This window comes from Scyliorhinus canicula, chromosome 2 (assembly GCF_902713615.1).
Source record: "Scyliorhinus canicula chromosome 2, sScyCan1.1, whole genome shotgun sequence".
NCBI classification, from domain to species: Eukaryota; Metazoa; Chordata; class Chondrichthyes; order Carcharhiniformes; family Scyliorhinidae; genus Scyliorhinus; species Scyliorhinus canicula.
This window is the reverse complement of record NC_052147.1, coordinates 165,844,795-165,868,604: the sequence shown is the minus strand read 5'-3', so window position 1 is coordinate 165,868,604 and position 23,810 is coordinate 165,844,795. Positions and strand designations below refer to the sequence as shown.

General features: G+C 42.8%; 1 protein-coding gene across 8 annotated transcripts in view; it reads left to right on the top strand.

Annotated features, from left to right (window-relative positions):
- The window catches only part of pikfyve (phosphoinositide kinase, FYVE finger containing), a 206,985-nt gene that overhangs the window by 125,644 nt on the left and 57,531 nt on the right, over positions 1-23,810 (top strand). For 6 of the 8 annotated variants that reach the window (XM_038788682.1, XM_038788662.1, XM_038788681.1 and 3 more), the window contains exons 11-21: positions 941-1,088; positions 3,964-4,131; positions 5,089-5,151; positions 7,321-7,450; positions 8,163-8,343; positions 9,074-9,148; positions 9,267-9,374; positions 9,579-9,719; positions 10,331-10,457; positions 15,110-16,320; positions 20,793-20,893. In XM_038788682.1, coding sequence (XP_038644610.1) covers positions 941-1,088; positions 3,964-4,131; positions 5,089-5,151; positions 7,321-7,450; positions 8,163-8,343; positions 9,074-9,148; positions 9,267-9,374; positions 9,579-9,719; positions 10,331-10,457; positions 15,110-16,320; positions 20,793-20,893 — 2,453 coding nt within the window. The remainder of the gene's footprint in view (positions 1-940; positions 1,089-3,963; positions 4,132-5,088; positions 5,152-7,320; positions 7,451-8,162; positions 8,344-9,073; positions 9,149-9,266; positions 9,375-9,578; positions 9,720-10,330; positions 10,458-15,109; positions 16,321-20,792; positions 20,894-23,810) is intronic. The other 2 variants (XM_038788673.1, XM_038788688.1) reach the window with 1 other exon arrangement.

Below are 23,810 nucleotides of genomic sequence, written 5' to 3'. Positions count from 1 at the left end.
GGTGTGTTAGGTGTTCGGGAAGCCCTGCGAACCATGTACATATGTTCTGGATGTGCCCGGCACTGGAAGAGTTCTGGGAGGGGGTGGCGGGGACGGTATCGAGAGTGGTGGGAACCAGGGTCAAACCAGGGTGGGGGCTAGCGATTTTTGGGGTTGGGGTGGAGCCAGGAGTACAGGATGTGGAGATGCCGGCGTTGGACTGGGGTGAGCACAGTAAGAAGTCTTACAACACCAGGTTAAAGTCCAACAGGTTTGTTTCAAACACGAGCTTTCGGAGCACGGCTCCTTCTTCACCTGAAGAAGGAGCCGTGCTCCGAAAGCTCGTGTTTGAAACAAACCTGTTGGACTTTAACCTGGTGTTGTAAGACTTCTTACAGGAGTACAGGAGGCAGGGGAGGCCGGAATATTGGCCTTTGCGTCCTTGGTAGCTCGGAGAAGGATCTTGATTCAGTGGAGGGACACAAGGCCACCAAGTGTTAACACCTGGTTAAACGACATGGCAAGCTTCATCCAATTGGAAAGAATCAAATTCGCCCTGAGAGGGTCGGTACAGGGGTTCTTCCGGCGGGTGGCAGCCCTTCCTTGACTTTCTGGATCAGAGATAGGAACTGGAGGCCGAAACAGCAGCAACCCGGGGAGAAAGGGGGGGGGGGGAAGGGAGGGGGGGGGGGGGGGGATAGCAACGAAGGGAGCACGTCAGCGGGGGGTCGCGGGCAATGACTGCCCGAGGCCATCGGCAGAAAGGGAGAAACGGTTTGGTTGCTAGACTGGTAGCGCGGGGGGGGGAGGGTGGGGGGGGTGCGCGCGGGGGAGGGCGTGGGGAGGATTTTCCAGGGGGGATTTGTTGTGTTATAATTTAAAATGTAGTAGGGGTAAATGTTTGTATCGAAAAATTTCAATAAAAATTATTTAAAAAAAAAAACCAATGTCTGAATTCCAGAGTACAGAGTTTTCCGAGACACCCTCTCCAGACAGTGATTCAATAAATTCGATCGAGGGCAATTCTGAACCATCGTGGTTTAAGGACATCAAGTTTGATGACAGTGACACTGAGCAGATGCAGGATGATGGAGAAGAAATCATGCAAAGTAAGTCACATTTTTAAAGCTGCCACAGGTGAAGTTCATTCTTTATACTGAGAGGTGGAAAGAATTGAGGGCTTAAATTTTAATAGTATTTGAGTATTTTTCTTGCCATAGAGAGAACAATTAATTTGAAGCCTATAAAAAGCAGTTATTTTATATGTATATGGTTACTGTCAAGTTAACTTTTTCCCAAAAGGCAGAGCAAAACAGGAATTTTTAGTTAGACAAAATGCTACTTAGTATACATTCTGAGAGAGCTTAAGGTGCTTCTGCATCTGTGAAATTGTTTGTGTGTTTATGAAATTTGAATAGAAAATAGAGAAAAGGTTCTGATCTGTTATAATAACCCTGCTATTTCTTAATCGGTTACACCAAACAGAATGAGTTCCTTAACAATCTACTTAACAGCCTACTATATTCAAGAGTTTGCAGTACATACATCAAATTGATTGATTTTTTATTTGTGGCGCAAGTTCATCTAACTTTGTCTATTCAGATAAGAGCCTTTTATTGACCATTATTCTTTGCTGGATCTTATTGTTGATAGACTACAAGTATTACCATTCAACTCTGTCATTTCTTGGCCAACTCTGCATCCTTTACTGAAATAGCTATACTGATTTATTGTCTCGACTTTTCTCTTTGGATTTCTAAATCACCCTTCATTTGGTCCCACTCCATCCTTTAGTTTAAAGCCCGTTCCATAGTCAAAGTTGTAGGTCTCACCAGAAAGAGTGTTGTGCTCTGGTGACACAATATGAAAATCCATCAGAGCGTTGACATTTCGAAATTCGATTGCGCAGAATAGCACCTTTTAAAAAAAAAAGCTATGTTTTTCTCAAGGTTTTAAAAGAAAAAAAAACTTGTCAATTTCACAATAAAAAGGAGCAGCACTTTGATAAGGTTCCAGTCGAATGTGTAGCTTCATGACAATCCTAACTTTGAACTTTGGTTTTGATAAATGGAGTGGAGAAGCTACACAGTGTGTTAGAATTATTGCTGTAATTGGCAGAGATATGAATAGATAGGATCCAATTTAATTCCATAATCTCACTCTGCTGCAGTGAAGTAGTGCTAAGAAGAGTGAGAGGGAAAGACAGTTATCACCAGGCAACTTCTGCTCACTTCTTTATGAAGAGGGGACCATAGAAGTTCACTTTCCTGCAGGAGGTACACAGGCCAGGAGAATCAGAAAAAAAGTAAAACAAGAGACACAGAAGAATATTAGCTGGTCTGATGAAATATGCCAGAACTGCAACTTTGTTCATATCTATCAGTAATGTGTACATGTGAGAATCAACTTGTACAGTAATGTCCATTGAGCATGTTCTATTGATAATGATATATACATATATTGTACTTTATTTCCTAAGTGATTTAAACGTTCATCTTTTAACATATATAAGTGGGAGATTTGAAAAAGGTTTTCAAAAATTGCCTTGTATAGCTTCTTTGGAACTTGAGCACTGTATATATGTGTGTATGTTTGCTGTTCACTGCTAAATTCTAACATTGGTTAGTGGTGCTTAATCTTCTCTATTGTATGTTTTTTTTTCGACTACCTATTTTGTACAGGTGCAGGATCGGCAAGATTCCCTGCCCCATGTGCTGTTGGTATATTCTGTTGATTAAAATGTATGGATAAACATAAAAAACAGGAACTACTTTAGCACCATCACAATCAGCACACTTTAATGATCTGTTTACAGTGCAGCCAAGAGTTCAAATCAGTCCATTTTGTACAAGATTATTTCTTTACTTCTAATATAGCATATTGTAAAGTTAGTATACCGTGTATACTATTTCTGGTTTTGTTATTTGAGTACTGTTTGTGGGAATAGTGAGAATACAGTTGTTCAAAATACAGAATACGTGCTCTTTTGTATTTCATGGTGTATTTATGATCTATCTCCAGTGATTATAGTTGTGAGAGCTTTTGTTACTGTTATATGTATTGTTCTACTGCCCTGAATTTAAGCAGCATTTGCGTAAATGGTAAAATGATTACTGTGTGTTTAATTTTTAAAAGGTGATCTTTCCGTGTTCCTGCCCCTTCCCCTTATTATACTGTTTTGGATATTTCTGCGTGTAGGTATTCTGTAAGGTTACTTTGGTAATGCAAATAGCTTCTTGTATTCTTTGGTGTGGAGAGCTTTCTTGTGTTTTGAAGTTTGGAGAAAGCTGCTAAACTGAACTAGTTAATACTAATAACTTTACAGTAGCATGCAGTTTTCCAACAAATGGCTGGCATTAAATAGACTATGGCCGACATGTCGCAAAAGTAAATTGACTCTAAATATTAGACATGTATTAAATAGTTGAGTGATCAATATAAAGTACTGTTTCGAGGAAAGAGAAAAAGAGCTCCAGAGCAGTGGTAAAGGAGAGAAATAAGAATATGGAAGTCAACACTACATGATGCCATTTTAATATAATTTGTTACAGAAGAAAAAAAGATGATGATGTAATAGTGATGGTGGACCATTTTAAAATTGTGCCATGCTGACAATTAATTTTCCCATTCCAATTTGCAGAGTCATGTAAATATGAGGGTGTCCAAGAAAGACCCAGTCAAAACACAGACGTGCAAATATGGCTACATGTAAGGCCGTTTAGGAATCTTGGGAGAGCTGCCTCACATTCCACTAGAATTAACCATGTTTCCAATTATGGGCTCCTATGCCATAGATTAGCCACCACTGTGATGCGACTACATTGGATCTCAACAAACTGATTCAGAATTGAATACCAAGCGTTTAACGTTAAAATAAAAAAAAAAATACAAGCCACAACCAGGCTTGGTACACAATTTGCATGTCATAGGCTGAAAGTGCTTTGCTTGAATTTCCACGAACACAGTCATCATAATTTTTTACAGACTTTTCCAGCCCTAGCAAGCGTACATCAGTAAGCAGTTTTCAGTCAGTCGTGGACAGCGACTCTGCAGCTTCCATCAGCCTAAATGTGGAACTGGACAATGTCAACTTTCATATCAAGAAACATTCCAAGTACCCGTATGTCCCAACACATCCAGCAGATCAGAAAGGTATGGAAGGGAAAAAGAAAAGCAATGAAAGAGACAGTGGTAGGAATGAAGTTTAGTTCTTTACTCCAATGTTTTGGAAGAAGATAATGCCCAAGTAAAAGTAAATTTGACGAAAGTTAAGCAATGGTTGCTGTCTTATGGTTAGTGTAGAGTTTTGAGCCCTAGCTTTCACTTTGAGGAAAACCTTAATTTTAAAAAAATTTGCTGTGTTTTTTTTTTGTTGAAGAAGTGAACCTGCTGCCTCTGAATACTGGACTGTCTTTGCACCTTGGCTTGCCAATGAAACAGTCCTGATTATTTTTCCTCCTCTTCCACAAATCTCCCCACCCACCTGCTTTATTACTACTCCCTCTACACAAAAGAAATATAATTATCAGTGCTGTAACGTTTCTTTTCCAGATTTCTGCATGATACAGTTTGTTTTCATACCTGCTTTGCAGCCAGCTTTTGCATTCTAACTGACCTAGCATTTTGCAGATGATGTGTCATTTTCTTTTTGCTATGCTGGATAATTAAAAGTTATATTTACTTGTGCCCTGTTGTTTAACTTCTTCATAATTTCTTGGCCTGTCATTTTAAACTGCATTTATTTGCTGTCGCAGTATTGCTGTTTAAATATCTCCTTGTATTTCAGCTCCCTATGCCAATGTCATAATTGCTCATTGGGACTGTAATTTGCTGAGTAATATGTATCCATATTATTTTGTATTGAGTGATTTCTCTGTTTTGGTAATATACCAAGTTTTGTCTGACCTTCCCTGTTGCTTCTTAATAGCCAACCATTGCACACAAATCTTTCTTTCGACCCTTTGGGACATAGCTAAGATTAAATGGTTTAGTATTTTATATTTTTGAACACTCTCATTTTCATAAAACAGTGACTTTTAAGCATGTGAACAGTATGGTGTGACTAATATTCAACTGCTCGCTAACCTATGTAAATGTGTCTTTTGACAGAGTTCTTGGTATCTGAGGATGGAATACAACAAGTCATTGGTATAAGTGATGCTTTTATTAAAGGTAAGTAAAAGTTTAGGTGTAAAATTCAGAAAGGTAAAAACTACAGAATGTTTGTTCCAGGAATCTGTAACCATGACTTGCTTTAAATGGCTGAAAGATTGACTTAAATTTTGCAAGCTGTATTGTTTTATGTTGTGTAAACTTAATTGGTCACACTCCGACCTCTTAGACCAATTTAAACCCATCCCAGGAATCTACGTAAAAGCAAATTTTTGCGGATGCTGGAATCTGATACAAAAACAGCAAATGCTGGACAATCGCATCTGTGGGTAGAGAACGGAGCTAACATTTCGAGAAATCCAGAAATTTGGACTTGCATTCTCAGCTGATACTGAGAGAAGTGATTTTTTTTTTAAAAAGAGGAAACAGTTCTGTTTGCTTTCTTAATGAATGCAATAGATATCAAGATCTGATTTAAAAATGGGGTTGCTTACAGTATCTCAAAGAATATTCATAGAATCATAGAATTTACAGTGCAGAAGGAGGCCATTTGGCCCATCGAGTCTGCACCGGCCCTTGGCAAGAGCACCCTACTTAAGCCCACGCCTGCACCCTATCCCCATAACCTAGTAACACCACCTACCCTTTTTGGACACTAAGGGCAATTTAGTATGTCCAATCCACCTAACCTGCACATCTTTGGCCTGTGGGAGGAAACTGGACCACCCTGAGAAAATACATGCAGACACTGGGAGAACGTGCAGAACCCCACACAGACAGTGACCCGAGTTGGGAATCGCACCTGTGACCCTGGAGCTCTGAAGCAACAGTGCTAGCCACTGTGCTACCGTGCCGCCCTTCAACATCATTAAAAATGCCGGTCACCTGATCATCTGTTGTTTGAGTGACTTCACTATTCAGAAATGACTGCTGTATTTACCTGGTTAGCAGTGACTGTACTTCAAGAGCAATTCATTGGCTGTGAAACACTTTAAAGCATCCTGAAGACAGAACATAGAACAGTACAGCACAGAACAGGCCCTTCGGCCCTCAATGTTGTGCCGAGCCATGACCACCCTACTCAAACCCACGTATCCACCCTATACCTGTAACGCAACAACCCCCCTTAACCTTACTTTTATTAGGACACTACGGGCAATTTAGCATGGCCAATCCACCTAACCTGCACATCTTTGGACTGTGGGAGGAAACCGGAGCACCCGGAGGAAACCCACGCACACAGGGGGAGGACGTGCAGACTCCACACAGACAGTGACCCAGCCGGGAATCGAACCTGGGACCCTGGAGCTGTGAAGCATTTATGCTAACCACCATGCTACCCTGCTGCCCCATGATGCGATGACTTCAAAATGTCAGTTCTTGCTTTTCTTATCAGTTGAGCCATATCCCAGAACCTGATTACTTCTATGAAAAAACAAAGAATATACATTTTTATTGTTGAATTTCAATACCTAGACTTTAGAATGGTTAAATGCAAAGTAAATGCGGATGAACAGTTAAGCGTCTGTATTGCCAGAAAAGAAACTGCTGCTATGTGTATTGTGTGCTAATATTGACAGCAGTAATTTCTAAATTCGGGTCAATCTTTGTATTTTTAAAGTTCAATTATATTCTAGAATACATTTAATGGAAACCGAAATTCTGTTTCTGGGCGCGCCAATAGATAATTTTCAGATCATTCAACTAAGTAAATGGAAAATCATGGGCTGATAAACATTGAAGGTGTATCCATTGTAGAAACATAGGAAATAGGAGAAGAAGTAGGTGATTCAGCCCTTTGAGCCAGCTCTGCCATTCAGTCTGATCATGGCTGATCCTGAATCACAACGTCATACTCCCGCTCAGCCCATTGTACCTGAGAAATATTCATATGCTGCATCAAACTAAACCCTGTGATTTTAATCAGTAGCATGGTATGTTGCATAATAAAATACTTGCATTTACGGAGCACCGTTCGTGACTGCCAGATGTCCCAAAGCTTTAAGTACTTTGATGTGTAGTCCGTGTTCACTGTTGTAATCTAGGAAATGTAGCAGCCAGCTCCCACAAGCACCAATGTGGAGACAACCATTTAATCTGTTTTGTGACATTGATTACTGGATAAACATTATTAAAATGTACTGAAAAAAGTCAAGATCTTGACTCCTGCAATCTGATTCCAAACTGTTGAAAGGTATACCTTAAATTCTTCCTGTACTTTGACTCCAGAATCTCTCTTTAATCGTCGAGTTGAAGAAAAATCCAAAGATCTCCTTTTTACACCACTTGGGTGGCATCACAGCTCCCTGGAACACCTTAGGGAGGAAAATGGAGAAAAAGAAGCAATGGAGAGACTACTGTAAGTGCATATGCTAAACTATAATAAGGTCTGTTGCAGCTCTATCGTAGTTTTTTAAAATAAAAGCTTGCTATGCTCAATGTGACGCAGAGGTCAAACCATACCCTGTGGTATGTTATGCAAGATATGTGTTACCATAAAATGCAGCTTTTATGATTAAAATTCACAAAGCACCGTTTAAAATGTTTGGTAACTTCTCTATCCACTATAGAAAAAAGTGGAAAATCAAATTTCAATTGAATGTTTTAAATATTAATTTATTTTAACATCAATTTAAATTAATTGTAGTCTGCAAGAAATCGAGCTAGCGTTTAAAGTTAAGGTGAGCAATGAATGATTTGTATGAATGATTGACCATCTATACATGTGAAAAACAAGAGTTCATTTATTAGTTGTCCATTTTTTGTTATTTCTATTTTAATACAGATTCAAGTGTTCAGGAAATATTTTGCGTTTATGTAATATTTTGAAAGACAGAACTTGAGTTATCATTTTAATCATTGCTAACATTCCAAACAGGATTATAATTGTATGCTGGAAAATATTTTAATCTTGTATGTGCATTAAAGATACCAGTTTCAGTTCAAATTTACAGTGTAAATAAGAATGTGAACAATTTCAAAATTAATTGCTTCTTTTAAATTAGAAAGTAACGTGCATTTTGCAGCAGAAAATATACATCTGCTTTTTTCTATTTTATTTTTACACCCAGTTCAGCTAACCATAGCCATATGATGGCCTTGCTGCAGCAGCTGCTGTACAGTGAGTCTCTCTCACTGTCCTGGAGAGACATAATTGTTCCTGTAGTTCGCCAGGTTGTACAGACTGTGCGTCCTGATGTCAAGAATAATGATGATGACATGGATATCCGTCAATTTGTTCATATAAAAAAGGTATCATTTGCTGAGCTGAGTCGTATTTACATGCACACATCAGCATTATTGTGAATAAGTGTGCTCCGTTTACAGATCATCTTGTCAACATAAACGGCTTTTCAAAAGATCACTGTCCACCTGCTGAAACTTCTAATTGCTTTTGTTTTTGTCATTAGGTGTCAGCTGAGGTCCAATTTGTAGCACACTTACTTTTTAATCAGGAGGTTCTGTGTTCAATTCTGACCCAGGATCCAAAGGGTAGCTTCAGTGCTGTACTGTTGAGCACTCACTTTCGCATGAGACATTGCCGAGACCCCATCTGTCTCCATCCATGGACATAAAAGATCCCATAACACCATTTCAAAGAAGAGCTGGGGTGGGATCCCTGATGCCCTGTTCAATATTTATCCCTCCATTAACATCTCACAAAAATTTGTCTCGTCATTATTACAGTGCTCCTTACATGAGCTTTCTGTGTTCAAATTGACTGCTGTGTTCCAACATTACAACAGTGACTATACTTCATTGGGTGAAAAGTAATTTGGAATGTCCTGTGCTGGTAAAAGATTCTATTTAGATGCAAGTCCTGTTTTCGCAAAACCTATTTGCCCTTTTAAATCAGGGGTTTAATGTTAGAACTCATTTTAAATTCAAAATGATCTTTTCAATTTCAAATAACCTTAAATTAGTTTGCTTTCTAAACATGAAATGTGTCCCAAGATTATACTTTATTTGCTTTCCTTTTCAGATACCAGGTGGTAAAAAGTTTGATTCCGCAGTCGTTAATGGATTCGTTTGTACCAAGAACATTGCCCACAAGAAGGTAACAATAAACTTAAGTCTTCTGTTAATTATCATTCACATTTTACAAGTTCATTACAAGTTTATGTTTGTGTGCAGTAACATTCTTTTAGTATAACACTAGTTTTAAAATTCCACAGATGAATCTTCACATAAAAAATCCAAAGATTCTGCTGTTGAAGTGCTCCATTGAATACCTCTATCGAGAGGAGACCAAGTTTACATGCATTGATCCTATTGTCCTACAGGTTTGTGTTTTTGATTGTGTTAAAGATCATCCATGGATGTAGTTTGCTGCTAATATTCCCAAAAACTCATCTGCACTTGGATGTGAGTTCGTTGAAATATATTGCACAAGGATAATCGGTAAACCAATGCAATGGTTTTCAGATCTCATGTTATATGGTTTATTCATACTGGAGCGTAACAGTGACCTGTATTGTGATACATAGGAAAGAGAATTCCTGAAGAATTATGTACAGCGAATAGTGGATGTTCGACCAAATCTGGTTCTTGTGGAAAAGACAGTTTCTCGGATTGCTCAAGATATGCTTCTGGAAAATGGCATCACCTTAGTTATTAATGTAAAACAAGTGAGTTCCCCAATGTTGTCAGTTTGTGTTTAACTTCTTGACCTTCTGTCATTACATTACACATGCAAATCTGTTAAGTCTTCGCTTTTTTTGTGTCTTATATAAGAGAAACGACTGCTGTGTAAGTGTTCCTCAAAATGCATTTGATATCATTTGGTTCAACCTTTCAGTGATTTTGAAATTTTGTAAGCTTGATTCCTTTTTTGTGAGGTACTTTTTCAGTGGCATTTTGAGGAACTTCACTTCAGTTTGTCTGTTGCTATCTTATTCCTGCTGGTAGTGTTTCAAAGCTTATTTGGAAAACATTACTGATCAGGAAGTGGAATCCTAGCTGAATTTCCTTTGGCTAGTCTAAGGACACTAGGGAATTGTCCATATACACTTATCCAGTGATAGGCTCTATAAGTAAATATATTTCAAAAATAATGCATTGTAAATTTAAAAAGCCCTATTTTTGTCATTTGTATTGACTATTGTTTTACTTAGATGGGGAATTTGGTGAGCGCAGTTCAGAAGACTAAAAATTGGCAAGGGAAGGGAATGGTGATGTTTCAATAATTGTTTCTATGGTAATTGATGACCATGAACATCCCATTTGTTTTTGTACATAGCAAGTGCTAGAGCGAGTGAGCCGTGTTACCCAGGGTGATTTGGTTATGTCAATGGACCAACTTCTTACAAAGCCTCGCCTTGGAACGTGCCATAAATTCTTCCTTCAACCATTCCAACTACCTAATGGTAAGTAACTTCATACCTACATGTTTTTTTTCCTACAGTTCTGAAGGTAATCTAATGCTGGAATTTCATGGGTGCTTGTGGCCTTATTTCCTATAGTGGAGCTGGACAATTGAACAATGGTTGATTATTGGTTTATTATTGAGGAGGTGAGTAGCCATTTTTGATCACAGGCAAAGATTTTCTTTTTTTATCCAATTCATTTTTTCCAATTAAGGGGCAATTTAGCGTGGCCAATCCACCTAACCTGCACATCTTTGGGTTGTGGTAGCGAAACCCACGTAAACACGGGAAGAATGTGCAAACTCCACACGACAATGACCCAGAGTCGGGATTGAACCTGGGACCTCGGTGCCGTGAGGCAACCGTGCTAACCACTTGCGCCACCGTGCTGCCCTGATCACAGGCAAAGATATCAGTGGCGTTGGGTTTGCCACCCCAGTGCTCGGCAGGGGGAGGGAGGCGCTGGGGGTGGGCAACTGGGGCAGTCGATCACTGCATCACCATGCCAACCCTGGCTCCTGTTTACCAGTTCCGGGGCAACCCTTGACCTCTCCCTTCTGTCCCAACTATCATCCATATCCCCATACCGACTGCTGAGGCTTCTGGCTGCCCAGCTGAAGGCTATTGCTGATGGGCAATTGGCAATCGTGGTCCAAAGATGTGCAGGTTAGGATTGGCCATGCTAAATTGCCCTTAGTGTCCAAAAAATATTAGGTGGGGTTACTGGGTTGCGGGGACAGAGTAGAGATGTGTGCTTAAGTAGGGTGCTCTTTCCAAGAGCTAGTGCAGACTCGATGGACCAATGGCTGCCTTCTGCACTGTAAATTCTATGAAGTGAGCATTTCACACATGCCAAGTAGATTCCCGGGGCTGGGCGGGCCATATAGCATGTGGAAATTATTAGTTAGCATTCCAATCACATCTTGATACCTGGACACTGTGCTTGAACACCATGGGAAGCAACACCATACACACAACATCCAAACACCCAGGTGATGGGACACAGCTCCGGGGACATGTCCACTGCCGGAGGGTGGGTGAGTGCCATGGTGGAGAGACGGGCAAAGGGTCCTGGGGTCAACCCGCATTGCGGGAGACAGTGACAGAGGCATTATAATGGTTGTGCGAAAAGGAGTTTAATGTGCTGTACAATACTCCACTCCCTGCGGCGTTCCCCCGCTGCTCTGTGCTCCTCAATGTGCCTGGCCCTCCTAGCTCTGCTACTTCGTCTAGGTGTTTCCCCAGGAGGCACATCTGAGGTGGCGGCAGCCAGCTGCCTACCTCGTCCCGTTGCCTTCGATGCCCCGGCAGGGCCCCGGCTAACTTCTCGGCGGCACATGTGCAGCCCTATCCCGTGTGCTGACCTCAAGAAGCGGCTTCATCAGAGGAGTTGAACTCGCGGGAGCTGGTGCCCACTGTCGCCACTCCATGGGACGAGTCCGGGTTGATACTCAGTGCCCCCTCCTCCCAGTCGGTGCCCATTGGGCCCTGGGTTAACCTTGGACGGAGGGGCAGCTAGTTTGAGCCCTGGCTGCCCCTGCTTCATCTGGCTCTGCCAGCCCTGGCGGTTCCCTAATGTCTGCACCATTGTGTTGACGCTCTCTGCGATGCTCCTCAGTGACTGGGACAAGCTCTGCAGTGCCTTGGCCATGCCCATCTGAGAATGGGACATGTACCCCAGAACCTCAAGGTCAGCCTGGTACTGGATGGCATCCTCAAGGGAGTCTGACATACCGCCTAGGTCCTCAGCCACGGCCGTCACTGACTGCAACGCTGCCTTGGACACCTTCACTCATGGTGCCAACGTCGTGCACTGCAGTCATCATTCTAGCAGTGTTGGCCTCGGTACCACTCATTGCCAACGCCATCTCTTGCGCCCGTAGCCTCTGGGACTCCTTCAAGCAACTGTGGATCTGCTGGAGTGACGCTGACGTCTCCCTCTGAACATCCCGGCCGCTCCCTATCGTCTCCATCAGCTCCGAGTAAGCCATTTCCAGAGGCTCAGCATCAGGCTGGGACATCGCTGGGTCCTGGGATACAGCAGACCTCTGACTGCTGTCGTGCCTGGGGGTTCCTGCCTCCACCAGATGTGCATCATCAGTGGTGTGGTGCTCACCAGATTGTGCCCCAGAGGCCTGACCACTAGTATTTTCCACCGAGGTGCATGCATCTGCACTGGTGGAGGATAGGGTGGAGGGTTGGGATGACAGCTGTGTCGCGACTATACGGTTGTACCCTCTGCGTTGGTGTCCACTCACTTGTGCTACTCGGTGTAGGTCATTGACCGTTGTCTGTCACTGAAGGCCCATCCTCCTGGTCACACATCCCAAGCTGACAGCTGCTGCCACCTCATCCCAGTCAGCATTGGCTACCTTGTGACTCACCCTCTGGGATCCTTGGGGGAACCAGACATCCTTCCTGCCCTCCACCTAGTCTAGGAGCCTTCCCAGGTTAGCATCCCCAAACCATGGAGCTGGTCTTCTCGGAGCCATTATTGCAAGCTGGCTGAGAAATGCTGCTTGAGCGCTGCTCAAACTTATTAGTGGGGGGCTGGCAAGCGTGGTTCCGGCGAATCAGCTGGCGAACCGTCATTTGCAGCATCAAACCCGTGGGGCCTCACAAGGTGGACCAATTAATGTTGGATTGCGTTGCCAGCCTCGCTGGGGAAACTCTGGGCAATTAGAAATACACTTAGAAATTCTTCCGGAGAATGGTGCCAATTAAATTTCCTGGAGAATCGCACCAGTTGACTCCAAGGTTTTATTGATCTGCCACCTGTGTCTTTCCAGCAATACAAATACCCCCAGTACCATTATTTTTTACTTTATTCTTTTCTCCAATTTAGGAATGTTTCGATTCATTCACAAATATATGAACTCGCGGTTGTACTATTGTGTGATTATTAGAATTTAATGTATTGTAATATCTTGTTCTGTTCTCAAAAAAATCACATTGTCCGTAATATTTTTTAATTGTCCTGTTTGCAAATAGCAGAAAAATTGGGTGGAACTGTCTGAAAATATGGCCATGTCCGGTTCTGGCTGAAAACCTGTATTTTCTCCCCAATAATGAATATATTTAAATTAATGATATCAGGTTCACACCCAGAACACGTCACTAGCTGGCAACATCTCTTTCTGCTCTTTCTGCTCTCTCTCTCTCCCTCGCGCTCTCTCTCTCTCCCTCGCGCTCTCTCTCTCTCCCTCGCGCTCTCTCTCTCTCCCTCGCGCTCTCTCTCCCTCCCTCGCGCTCTCTCTCCCTCCCTCGTGCTCTCTCTCCCTCCCTCGCGCTCTCTCTCCCTCCCTTGCGCTCTCTCTCCCTCCCTCGCGCTCTCTCTCCCTCCCTCGCGCTCTCTCTCCCTCCCTCGCGCTCTCTCTCCCTCCCTCGCGCTCTCTCTCCCTCCCTCGCGCTCTCTCTCCCTCGCGCTCTCTCTCTCCCTCGCGCTCTCTCTCTCCCTCGTGCTCTCTCTCTCCCTCGCGCTCTCTCTCCCTCGCGCTCTCTCTCCCTCGCGCTCTCTCTCCCTCTCTCGCGCGCTCTCTCTCCCTCTCTCGCGCGCTCTCTCTCCCTCTGCCTCGCGCGCTCTCTCTCCCTCCCTCGCGCGCTCTCTCCCTCCCTCGCGCGCTCTCTCCCTCCCTCGCGCGCTCTCTCCCTCCCTCGCGCGCTCTCTCCCTCCCTCGCGCGCTCTCTCCCTCCCTCGCGCGCTCTCTCTCCCTCGCGCGCTCTCTCTCCCTCGCGCGCTCTCTCTCCCTCGCGCGCTCTCTCTCCCTCGCGCGCTCTCTCTCCCTCGCGCGCTCTCTCTCCCTCGCGCGCTCTCTCTCCCTCGCGCGCTCTCTCTCCCTCGCGCGCTCTCTCTCCCTCGCGCGCTCTCTCTCCCTCGCGCGCTCTCTCTCTCCGCGCGCTCTCTCTCCGCGCGCTCTTTCTCCCTCGCGCGCTCTCTCTGCCTCGCGCGCTCTCTCTCCCTCGCGTGCTCTCTCTCCCTCGCGCGCTCTCTCTACCTCGCGCGCTCTCTCTCCCTCGCGCGCTCTCTCTCCCTCGCGCGCTCTCTCTCCCTCGCGCGCTCTCTCTCCCTCGCGCGCGCTCTGACTCTCTGGCTCTCACTCTCTTTCTGATCCTCGAGAGGGTGGGGGAGAGAGTGTGAGTTAGCGGTCATAGTGGGATTTGCACGTGTGTTAAATGGGCCTGAATAATCGTGTCCATTGAGTATTGTTAATGACAGCCAAAAAGTTAAGTGAGTTTGAGAGATAAGCTACTTGTTACTGATCAGGGGTTGCTGTCGGCCAACTAGCAATTTCACTGCTTGCAGTGTTTGTCATCCGAATCATGGCATAAACAGAAAATATAGAAATTCACAAGTTGTGGCGTGTGCCTACTCTTGCCTTGAACCCATCTACAAATAGGATTTATCCCTTACATAGCGAAGTGATCTTTCACCCTGCTGTATATGGTCTCATGCTGAATTATTTCAATTTTTTGACATGAGGTAACACCCTTAGTAATATTTTTTAAAACACCGTAACCAGAGGTTTCAAAATATATTGGGCCAGAATGAGAAGTGCTGGTTAGCAACTTTTGTGTGGGACTTACTACTGAATATGACTAAACAGGTATGCAGTTTTGAAATGTCTTGAATTGATCTGCATTTTCTCCACCAGGTCACGCAAAGACACTCATGTTTTTTGAAGGTTGTCCCCAACATTTGGGCTGTACTGTGAAGCTAAGAGGTGCTTCAGAATATGAATTGGCGAGGGTGAAAGAAATTCTCATATTCATGGTCTGTGTAGCTTATCATTCTCAGCTGGAACTTTCTTTTCTTATGGATGAGTTTGCGATGCCTCCAAGTCTATCTAAAAGTGGATCAATCCATTCCATTATTGACGGTGAGACTGCTGAAAGTGATGGACGAGACTTGTTTAATGATGAGAAGATTGGCAGTCTTTCTGATACTCCAATTGAAGATGTCTCCTTGGGATCTGAATTTGCGCCTGCTACCAGCTTTGACTGTCTGAAAGAAAATACATTTTGTGAGGAAGAGAAACTACTGAGAAGAAGTGTTTCCCGGGACAGTATTTTTGTAAAGCCTGAGGGGCTCACATCTGATAGCGTTCCTCAAGATTTTGAGACCCCTTTTCTTGACCCTCCTATGATGTCTTCTGTCCATGCATCCATAATGGACTCACTGATGTCTGAAAGTAAGAAAGATCTAATCCCTTCAGATACTTATCATGCATTCTTACATGAGCAACCCAGATCGATAAATGGTTCTGATGATCAGTCAGTGGGAAACCGGCCTAAACTTTTCCGTGATCCCCTTCAGGATGATACAGATCTGTTCATTACTGAACATGTAACTTCCTCTGAAGATAGGCTGAAATCCTACTCTGTTGCATTCAAGCAGGAACTGAAAGATGTCATTCTTTGCATATCTCCTTTCATAACTTTCAGAGAGCCTTTCCTATTGACCAACAAAGGTATGAAATGTCCCACAAGAGACTACTTCCCAGAACAAGTCTATTGGTCCCCCCTCTTACACAAAGACATAAAGGAAATAGAATTCAGGAGAAAGAAACTACTACTGAAGGACTTAACAAATCTTCAGGGATTGAATGGCAATGTTCAAGCAAAGTCGACTCAAATTCTTCCATCACATGATCTGCTGAGCACCAGAATAACTCATTCCTTGGGAAGTAACCAAAGCTTGTCAAAGCTACTAGCTGATTATAGAGCTAGAGGTGGTAGAATAAAGAACAAAGTAATAGATCCTTTTATGCAGAGCAAAGAGGACAACAGTAAAACAGTGATGAAAGATGGGGAAGATGACAGTCAGCGAGGACAAATCCAGAATGAGTTAATGTGGCCAACAAAGGTAAGGATGTCATTTTTTTCCCCTTAAAAAGCAGCTTCAAAGTCAAATATTTAAATTCCGAATTGCCAGTAACCTAATTTAGGAGAATGTCAGACAGAACCATTACATTAAGCACTGAATAAATGGTAGAAAATGCTGTAAATATGCAACAGGTTTGGTACCATTTGTGGAGAGAGCAAAACAGAGTTAATGGGCAGGATTCTCAGTTTCTGAGACCATGGGCGGGATTCTCCGATTGCTGACGGCAAAATCGGGTTCGGCGATCGGCCAGATAATCCGTTTTTTTACACCGACATCGCCCCCTCAAAAACGGCGTACTCAACGGGTACGCCACACGCCGTTGGGACGGCCTCAGGACATCACCTGAGGCCTTCCCCTGATGTTCCGCCCCCAAAGGGCCGACTTCCCGACGGCGTTGATTGCGTGTCGTCCTCATCTTTTGTTTAAACTAGTATGGCGGGGGTTGGGTACCGGAGCAATAGGTCAGAAGGTGAAAAAATTGAGGGAGAACTAGAGAATAGGGCCAGTATGGCTCTGAGGAAGAGCAGACAGGGAGATGTTGCTGAAAACAGCGGGATTGGTGGCCTGAAGTGTATATGTTTTAATGCAAGAAGTATAACGGGTAAGGCAGATGAGCGTAGAGCTTGGATTAATACTTGGAACTATGATGCTGTTGCCATTACAGAGACCTGGTTGAGGGAAGGACAGGATTGGCAGCTAAATGTTCCAGGATTTAGATTTTTCAGGCGGGATAGAGGGAGATGTAAAAGGGATGGAGGAGTTGCGCTATTGGTTAGGGAGAATATCACAGCTGTACTGCGGGAGGACACCTCAGAGGGCAGCGAGGCTAAATGGGTAGAGATCAGGAGTAAGAAGGGTGCAGTCACAATGTTGGGGGTTTACTACAGGCCAGTAAACCCCCAACATGTTTCCTCCGCGTGCTCCTGTTTCTTCCACAAGTCCCGAAAGACGTGCTGTTAGGTTATTTGAACAGTCTGAATTCTCCCTCTGTGTACCCGAACAGGTGCCGGAATGTGGCGACTAGGGGATTTTCAGAGTAACTTCATTGCAGTGTTAATGTAAGCCAACTTATGACAATAAAAGATTATTATATTATTATTAGCTACTGACTCTATCACACTTCATAGAAATTGTCTGAGGTTGAACATACGAACATAGGAGCAGTAGGCCATTCAGCCCTTGAGTCTGCTCCCCATGAAATAAGATCATGATTAATCTGATAGTAACCTCCAATCTGTATCCTGCCTGCCTCCTTGTCACCCCTTTGCTTATCAAAAATTGATCCACCTCTGCCATAAAAATATTCAAAGACCAAGTTTCCACCACTTTTTCAGGAAGAGAGTTCCAAAGACACACAACTACTCTGAATGAATAATATTTGCCTCATCTCCATTTAAAATCCCTAGTTCTAGATCTCCCACAAGAGGATCCCACATCCGCTCTGCCAAAACCCTTCAGGATCTTGAATGTTTCGATCAAGTCACTTCTTAAATTCATAGATCATAGAATCCCTACAATGCAGAAAGGGGTCATTCGGCCCATCGAGGCTGCACCGGCCCTTGGAAAGAGCACCCTACTTAGGCCCATGCCTCCACCCCATCCCGTAACTCAGTAACGCTTCCTAACCTTTTGGACACAAAGGGACAATTTAGCATGGCCAATCCACCTAACCCGCACATCTTTGGACTGTGGGAGGAAACCAGAGCACCCAGAGGAAACCCTCACAGACATGGGGAGAACGTATAACTCACCCAAGGCTGGAATTGAACCCGGGGCCCTGGAGCTGTGATGCAGCAGTGCTAACCAATGTGCACCGTGCCACCCAATTCTGGTGGACGGACCTGCTCCTTTCCCTACCTAATGTCATTAGTACCTACATAGACCATGGACGATTGGGTCCTCCCCTCCCCCTGCATGTTCCTCTCTAGTCCCGAATAAATGCCCCAAACTCTCGCACTGGACAGGCAACATAGCCATCTGGACTCTGAGCAGTTTGATGCAAAATACAGTGTCATTCCCTCTGACTATACTATCCCGTACTGCTATTGTATTCATTCTTCTTTGCCCCTGTTTTTATTCTGTTTTTATTTCAGTTTTCTGCAATATTTTTCTTTTTATCTTACCTAAAGCATCTCTTTTTACCTCGTGCTCTGAATTCCCACTTTGAACCAAATTCCCAAATATACTCACTGATCACTGTCTTTTGAGCACAGTTCCACATCATTACTAAGGTCATCTATTTTTATCTCTGTAACATTGCTCAAATCCAGTCCTACCTCAGTTCACCTGCTGCTTCAAACCCTTATCCATGCTTCTGTGATCTCTGAACTTGTCAATTCCAATACACTCCTTGACAGCCTACCATGTTTTACCCTCTAAACCTGAGGACTTTGAAAACTCTGCTGCCCGTGTCCTTACTTGTGCCAAGCCCTGTTCAACCATCGTCCCTGTGCTCGCTGACCTTGATTGGCTTCCTCTCAAGCAGCACCTCAATTTTAAAATTCTTTGGTGTTTTCAAACAACTTACCCCCCACCCCCTCGTAGTTTCCTCCCTATTTCTTCCCCTACCTCTCCGAGATATCTTCACACATCTTATTCTGGCCTCTTGAGCATCCTTGATTTTAATAATTCCACTATTGATGACCATGCTTTCAATTGCCTAGAACCCATGCTCTGGAATCCACTCCCTAAGCTGCTCCAGCTCTCTACCTTTTTCCCTCTTTAGGACTCTCCTTGAAGCTCACCTTTTGATCAGGTTTTTGGCCACATGACCTAACATTGCCCCATGTGACTCAGTCAGATCTCACTTTAAAATGCTTTTGTGAAAGGCCTCGGCTCAGTTTGTTACATTAAAACCACTATACTGTATAATACAAGTTGCTGTTAGCCTTCTTTGCTTTCTGTTTCCCTTGGGTTTAATCAGGAATACATCAAAACTTGTTTTCACATCCATACCTCTTTTGTCAACAACTATCCAGAGCGTCAATGCTCTGATGAAAGCAATCAATTTGAAACATTTCCCACTGTGCAGGTGCTTCCAGACTTGTCGAGTATTTCCAGCATTTTCTGTTTTTATTTCAGATTTCCTGCATCGACAGCGTTTTGTATTTGTACTGAGCTAATGATTACTTCATGATCCTTAATGAAGCTAGGCACTCCACCATTCAGGGCTGTGACATGGGGAGGAGGGTGGTAATAGGATATAATGGATGATTAGTGCAGTAACATCACCACTGCCTTGGCTAGTTGACTTCGGGGGCCAGTGAAAAGTATTCACTTTTTGCATTTTTATGATCACTGTGGCTTTTCATGCTTGCAGATGTTAGTTTTATGAAGCAGAAGGTTTTGAAAATATGCAGTAGGACACCCTCAACAAAGGAAACCTTGCATGTACTGGTATTCTCATAAGATGAGTTAGAATATTATGTTTTCACCATTGCTGCATCTCGATATAATTCTGTGACTTGAGCCCATAAAGTTAGTAACTTGTGATTTCACTTAGCGAGACCACAAGGATGGATGATTTGGGCAATGGGGAAAGTCATTTTGCACATTGGCGCACTGCTTTTCTGAGACTGAAATTACGGTAAACTGTTGGGACAGTACAGAGGGAGAATAGCTATAACCCATAATTAATAAAGCTGTTTTGGATGTGGCAGGTGTAACGATGAGCTTTTCTCATGATTAAGGAAATTATAATTGGGCTTCCACAGTTGTGATCAAGGTGGCACTTGAGCACAATCCTTGAACTACATGTAAGCATTACAACTTATCAATGCCTGATAATCAATGCAAAATATGATTATGGATATCTTTCAAAATTCTTCTGATTTTGGTAACTCAATGCACTAAATGTGATTTTCAAAAATGTGTGGCATACTTTCAAAATTAATGACCTTTTTTTACTGTAAGCAACGTTTTTCAGTCTGAGTTGGCATCATTAATTGTTGCTTTTAGAACTACTTTCATTCCATTAATATGGGTGTAAAAACTGTCTTCATTTTACTTGTGCATTAGGAAAAGTTGTGCCAAAGAAATTGAGTAACCGTAGGGATCAAAAACTTGAAACTAACCATACAAAATGTCGCTTGCAGTCAGAATGCTTTCGGAAAAAGTATTTTATGATTTTACCATGAGAAGCAACAATAAACTAAGGTTTTATTCCTATGCATAGAGAAAAGGTCAATGAATCTTTGGTTTATATAAAGACTGACCTGACACGAAAATAATCATGACCAATAAAAGCCTGATTGATAAATTCCAGCGACGCATTGATGAATGTGTAGCAGATCCAAAATTTGTGCAAACAACGGCTGGTCATGAGTTGATCACTGGTATGAGTGTGATGCTTTTTGTATCCAGCATGTGTCCAGCTGGACGAAACATATGAATGGATAGTGTTTTTGACATATGATAGGAATGTGTTTGTCAGGCCTGTTTTTGTTTTTAAGGTGGACTGTTTGAGCCCTGCAAATCATCAGAAGCTTTGTGTTCTCTTCAGTAGCTACTCTGTGCAATCGAGCAATGCACCAAATCCATGTGTTAGTCCATGGTGAGTAACCATTTTTGCCCTGTTTCTTTTTGACATAATTTAGTATAACGTAAACTGTAAATTTGAGTTCTATACTGGTTGTTTTTGTCGTGTTTTTCCACTCCAACGAAAAATGTGGAAAGGTGTAAAGGGATGAGAGCGGTGCTCCTGCAAACCTCGTGAGTGCTCTTCAGTATTTATGAAGGTACTAAGTTATCATTAAAAGTTGTGTCACTACTGACTCTCAGATGCCAAACAATGTTGGACGTTAACCTGGGAGACTTTCAGCGAAAGCAGAGTGAAGAGTGCTTGTCTATGATCACTCAGTGTTCCTGCTAAAGTTCACTCTGTGATTACAAAGGTTACACAACTCTCAGGTTCTCTCCCATGCTTTGGAGTGACAGATGACTGAAGAACGATGTCAGCTCAGTATCAACATGCAGCCTCACCATTAATCATGCATGTGTAATGGAATTTGGAGATGTCTGGATTTAGATATCTCCTCTGACAGTCAAGCAATAACTAGTGACTGATTTTCTTCCTTGGGCCGTCTTGCAAAACCCTTGGCATGCTGCCATGAGTACACTGATCTTTACAGTAATGTTTCTGCCTCTTGAAAGCTGCCATGGTCAGTGAAATGCTGTGAATGAAATAACTGCACAATGTGTACTTGCTTCAGGTTTATTGCTCGTGGAGTCCTTATCTCATTAGAGAACAGTGCATGTTTCCTAGCATGCTTAGCCATCCACGAATGAGTTGTGGATGAATGTGGGTATTCATTCTGAGATTGATAACCTTCATTGAGATGTTGAAGATGACAAATAAAAGGTCTTAATATCTACCCTGCATTCAGATGGGCTTGTGCCTTATTTGCCCGAGAACCGTGTCACTATGAAGGCTGTCATAGGCACATCTTCTTCATCATGCCCATGCAATGGCCTCTTCATGTCGTATCATAATCCTCACCGTCTTTGAAATCAACTCATTCTACATCTTCTCATCTGAGAAGAGGTATAGCACCTCCATGTGGCAACCCATTCTTCCCCCCCTCCCCCCACATAGTGCTGGGTTGTGTAGGATGCAGCAGACAGCAGTGATGCGGGCCACGCACTGCGGCAAGTACTAGAGAACCCTGCCTGATCAATCCAAACATCGGACCTGCAAATTCAGCATGCCAATGGTCTGCATTACGAAGAATCCGCTGTAGAATGTGCCATATTGTATTCTTCTTGGATGCAAAATGTGGACAACAATTGAGCTTCATTAGCCCTGCCTTTTGGGAGTTCTGGACACCCTAGATGCAAGCGTGGGAAGGGTACTCACCCATTGGACTGCAAGTTGCCAAGACCCCATTTCTCAGTATTGCACCAAATCATGCCAACAAGAAATACGGCTCGGGGGTGCTGGAGCACCCCAGGAGACGGGTGTAATGGGCGTCCTGCCTATAAATCACTTTCAAAACGGCTCTAATGAGCTTGATGGATGTTCCCACTGGTCTGGGCAGTACCTCGCGGGGCACTGCGAAGCTTGGCGGGCGAGCTGGGAGACGCACAATGGGTTGCACGACCTTATCTTTAAACAGTAACATGCATTATTAGGTTTAATTGATTCTGTATTAGAGGAAAACCTTTCATTTCTGATGTGGTAGGAAATGTTGTGAATATTTGTTATTTATGGCTTTAGTATCTGTGGGGCTTGGATTAAAATATTTTGATCTGATTATTTACGATAAGTTGTATTATTGATAAGCAGATGTAACAGTTATCTACAAGGCTGTGTCGGAAATTCACAATAGAATGTACTCGGGGAATAAAAGACATTTGTCTTCAGTCTGCAGGGCTTTAATTACAAAGGTAGAGTGATACCAAATGACCCTTGCCATAAGCCAATGAAAATAGCTATATTTGGACTAGTTCCAAACAAGGGATGAGGAAAAGTCAAAAATAGGGACAAAAGTTTGAAAATTAAGTTCTCGTTAGTACAGTTCTACCATGGCTTTTGTGGTATGATTCTTCTGAGATACAAATCCATTTCAGAGACATGAAAGACATCGCCTGTGCTGCTGGCAGCACTCGAAGAATCCTACTGCCTCGAAGGATAAGAACCATCCATGATGTCTTCACTGATTTTTGTTGAGGATATGTAACACATTCCTTAATATACTTCTTGATTCCAAAGTACTAGTTATTTGTCCCTTTTGTTAGGTCAGGCACAACAGAAATCAAAATCTTGAAATTTATAAATGGGAACTTTTACATTCTCGTGAGAAAACTGACAAGACCTTAGTTTAATGTCTAACCTGAAAGATAGCACCACCAACACGTCACACACAATTCAGTATTTACCTGAAGTATTATCTTTTATATTAAGTACTGAAGACTCTGGACTGGGACTTGAAATTAATGACCTTTTGGCTCAGGCGATAGCTATACCGCTAAATGGGGTCACCAATGAGGCAATGACTGAAGTGCTACCGGCCTGCTTGCGCACTCAGTTTATGGGGTCAGAAAAGAAAGGTTATTAATTTTCTAAATGAAATTTCTAGGAAACCTGTAATAGGTAATGTTCTTCAGCTGTTTGAGGCATTTCCAATTGCGAGTGAGTTACTATGAAACATTTTAAGTTTAAGAGTAGCAGATGGTATGCGCCAACTGTTATCGAGTGTTTGGTTAATTCTGTGGTTAGATTCTGAATCCAGATTATTGTGTTTGATATAACTTGGTCCCACAATATTGGATTAGCCAAAATTAATACAAAAACACTTTTGCTAATAAATTATACAGGATGAGTGAAATAATAAATTTACAATTATTTCTCCAAAATATAGATCCTCTGAGAAGTGCTTATTGCAACGCTGTTATGAATTGCTAAACTTAAAACAGTGCATTGAATAGTTCCCATTTGTATTTAAATATTCATCTGTAAGATTATTATTTTA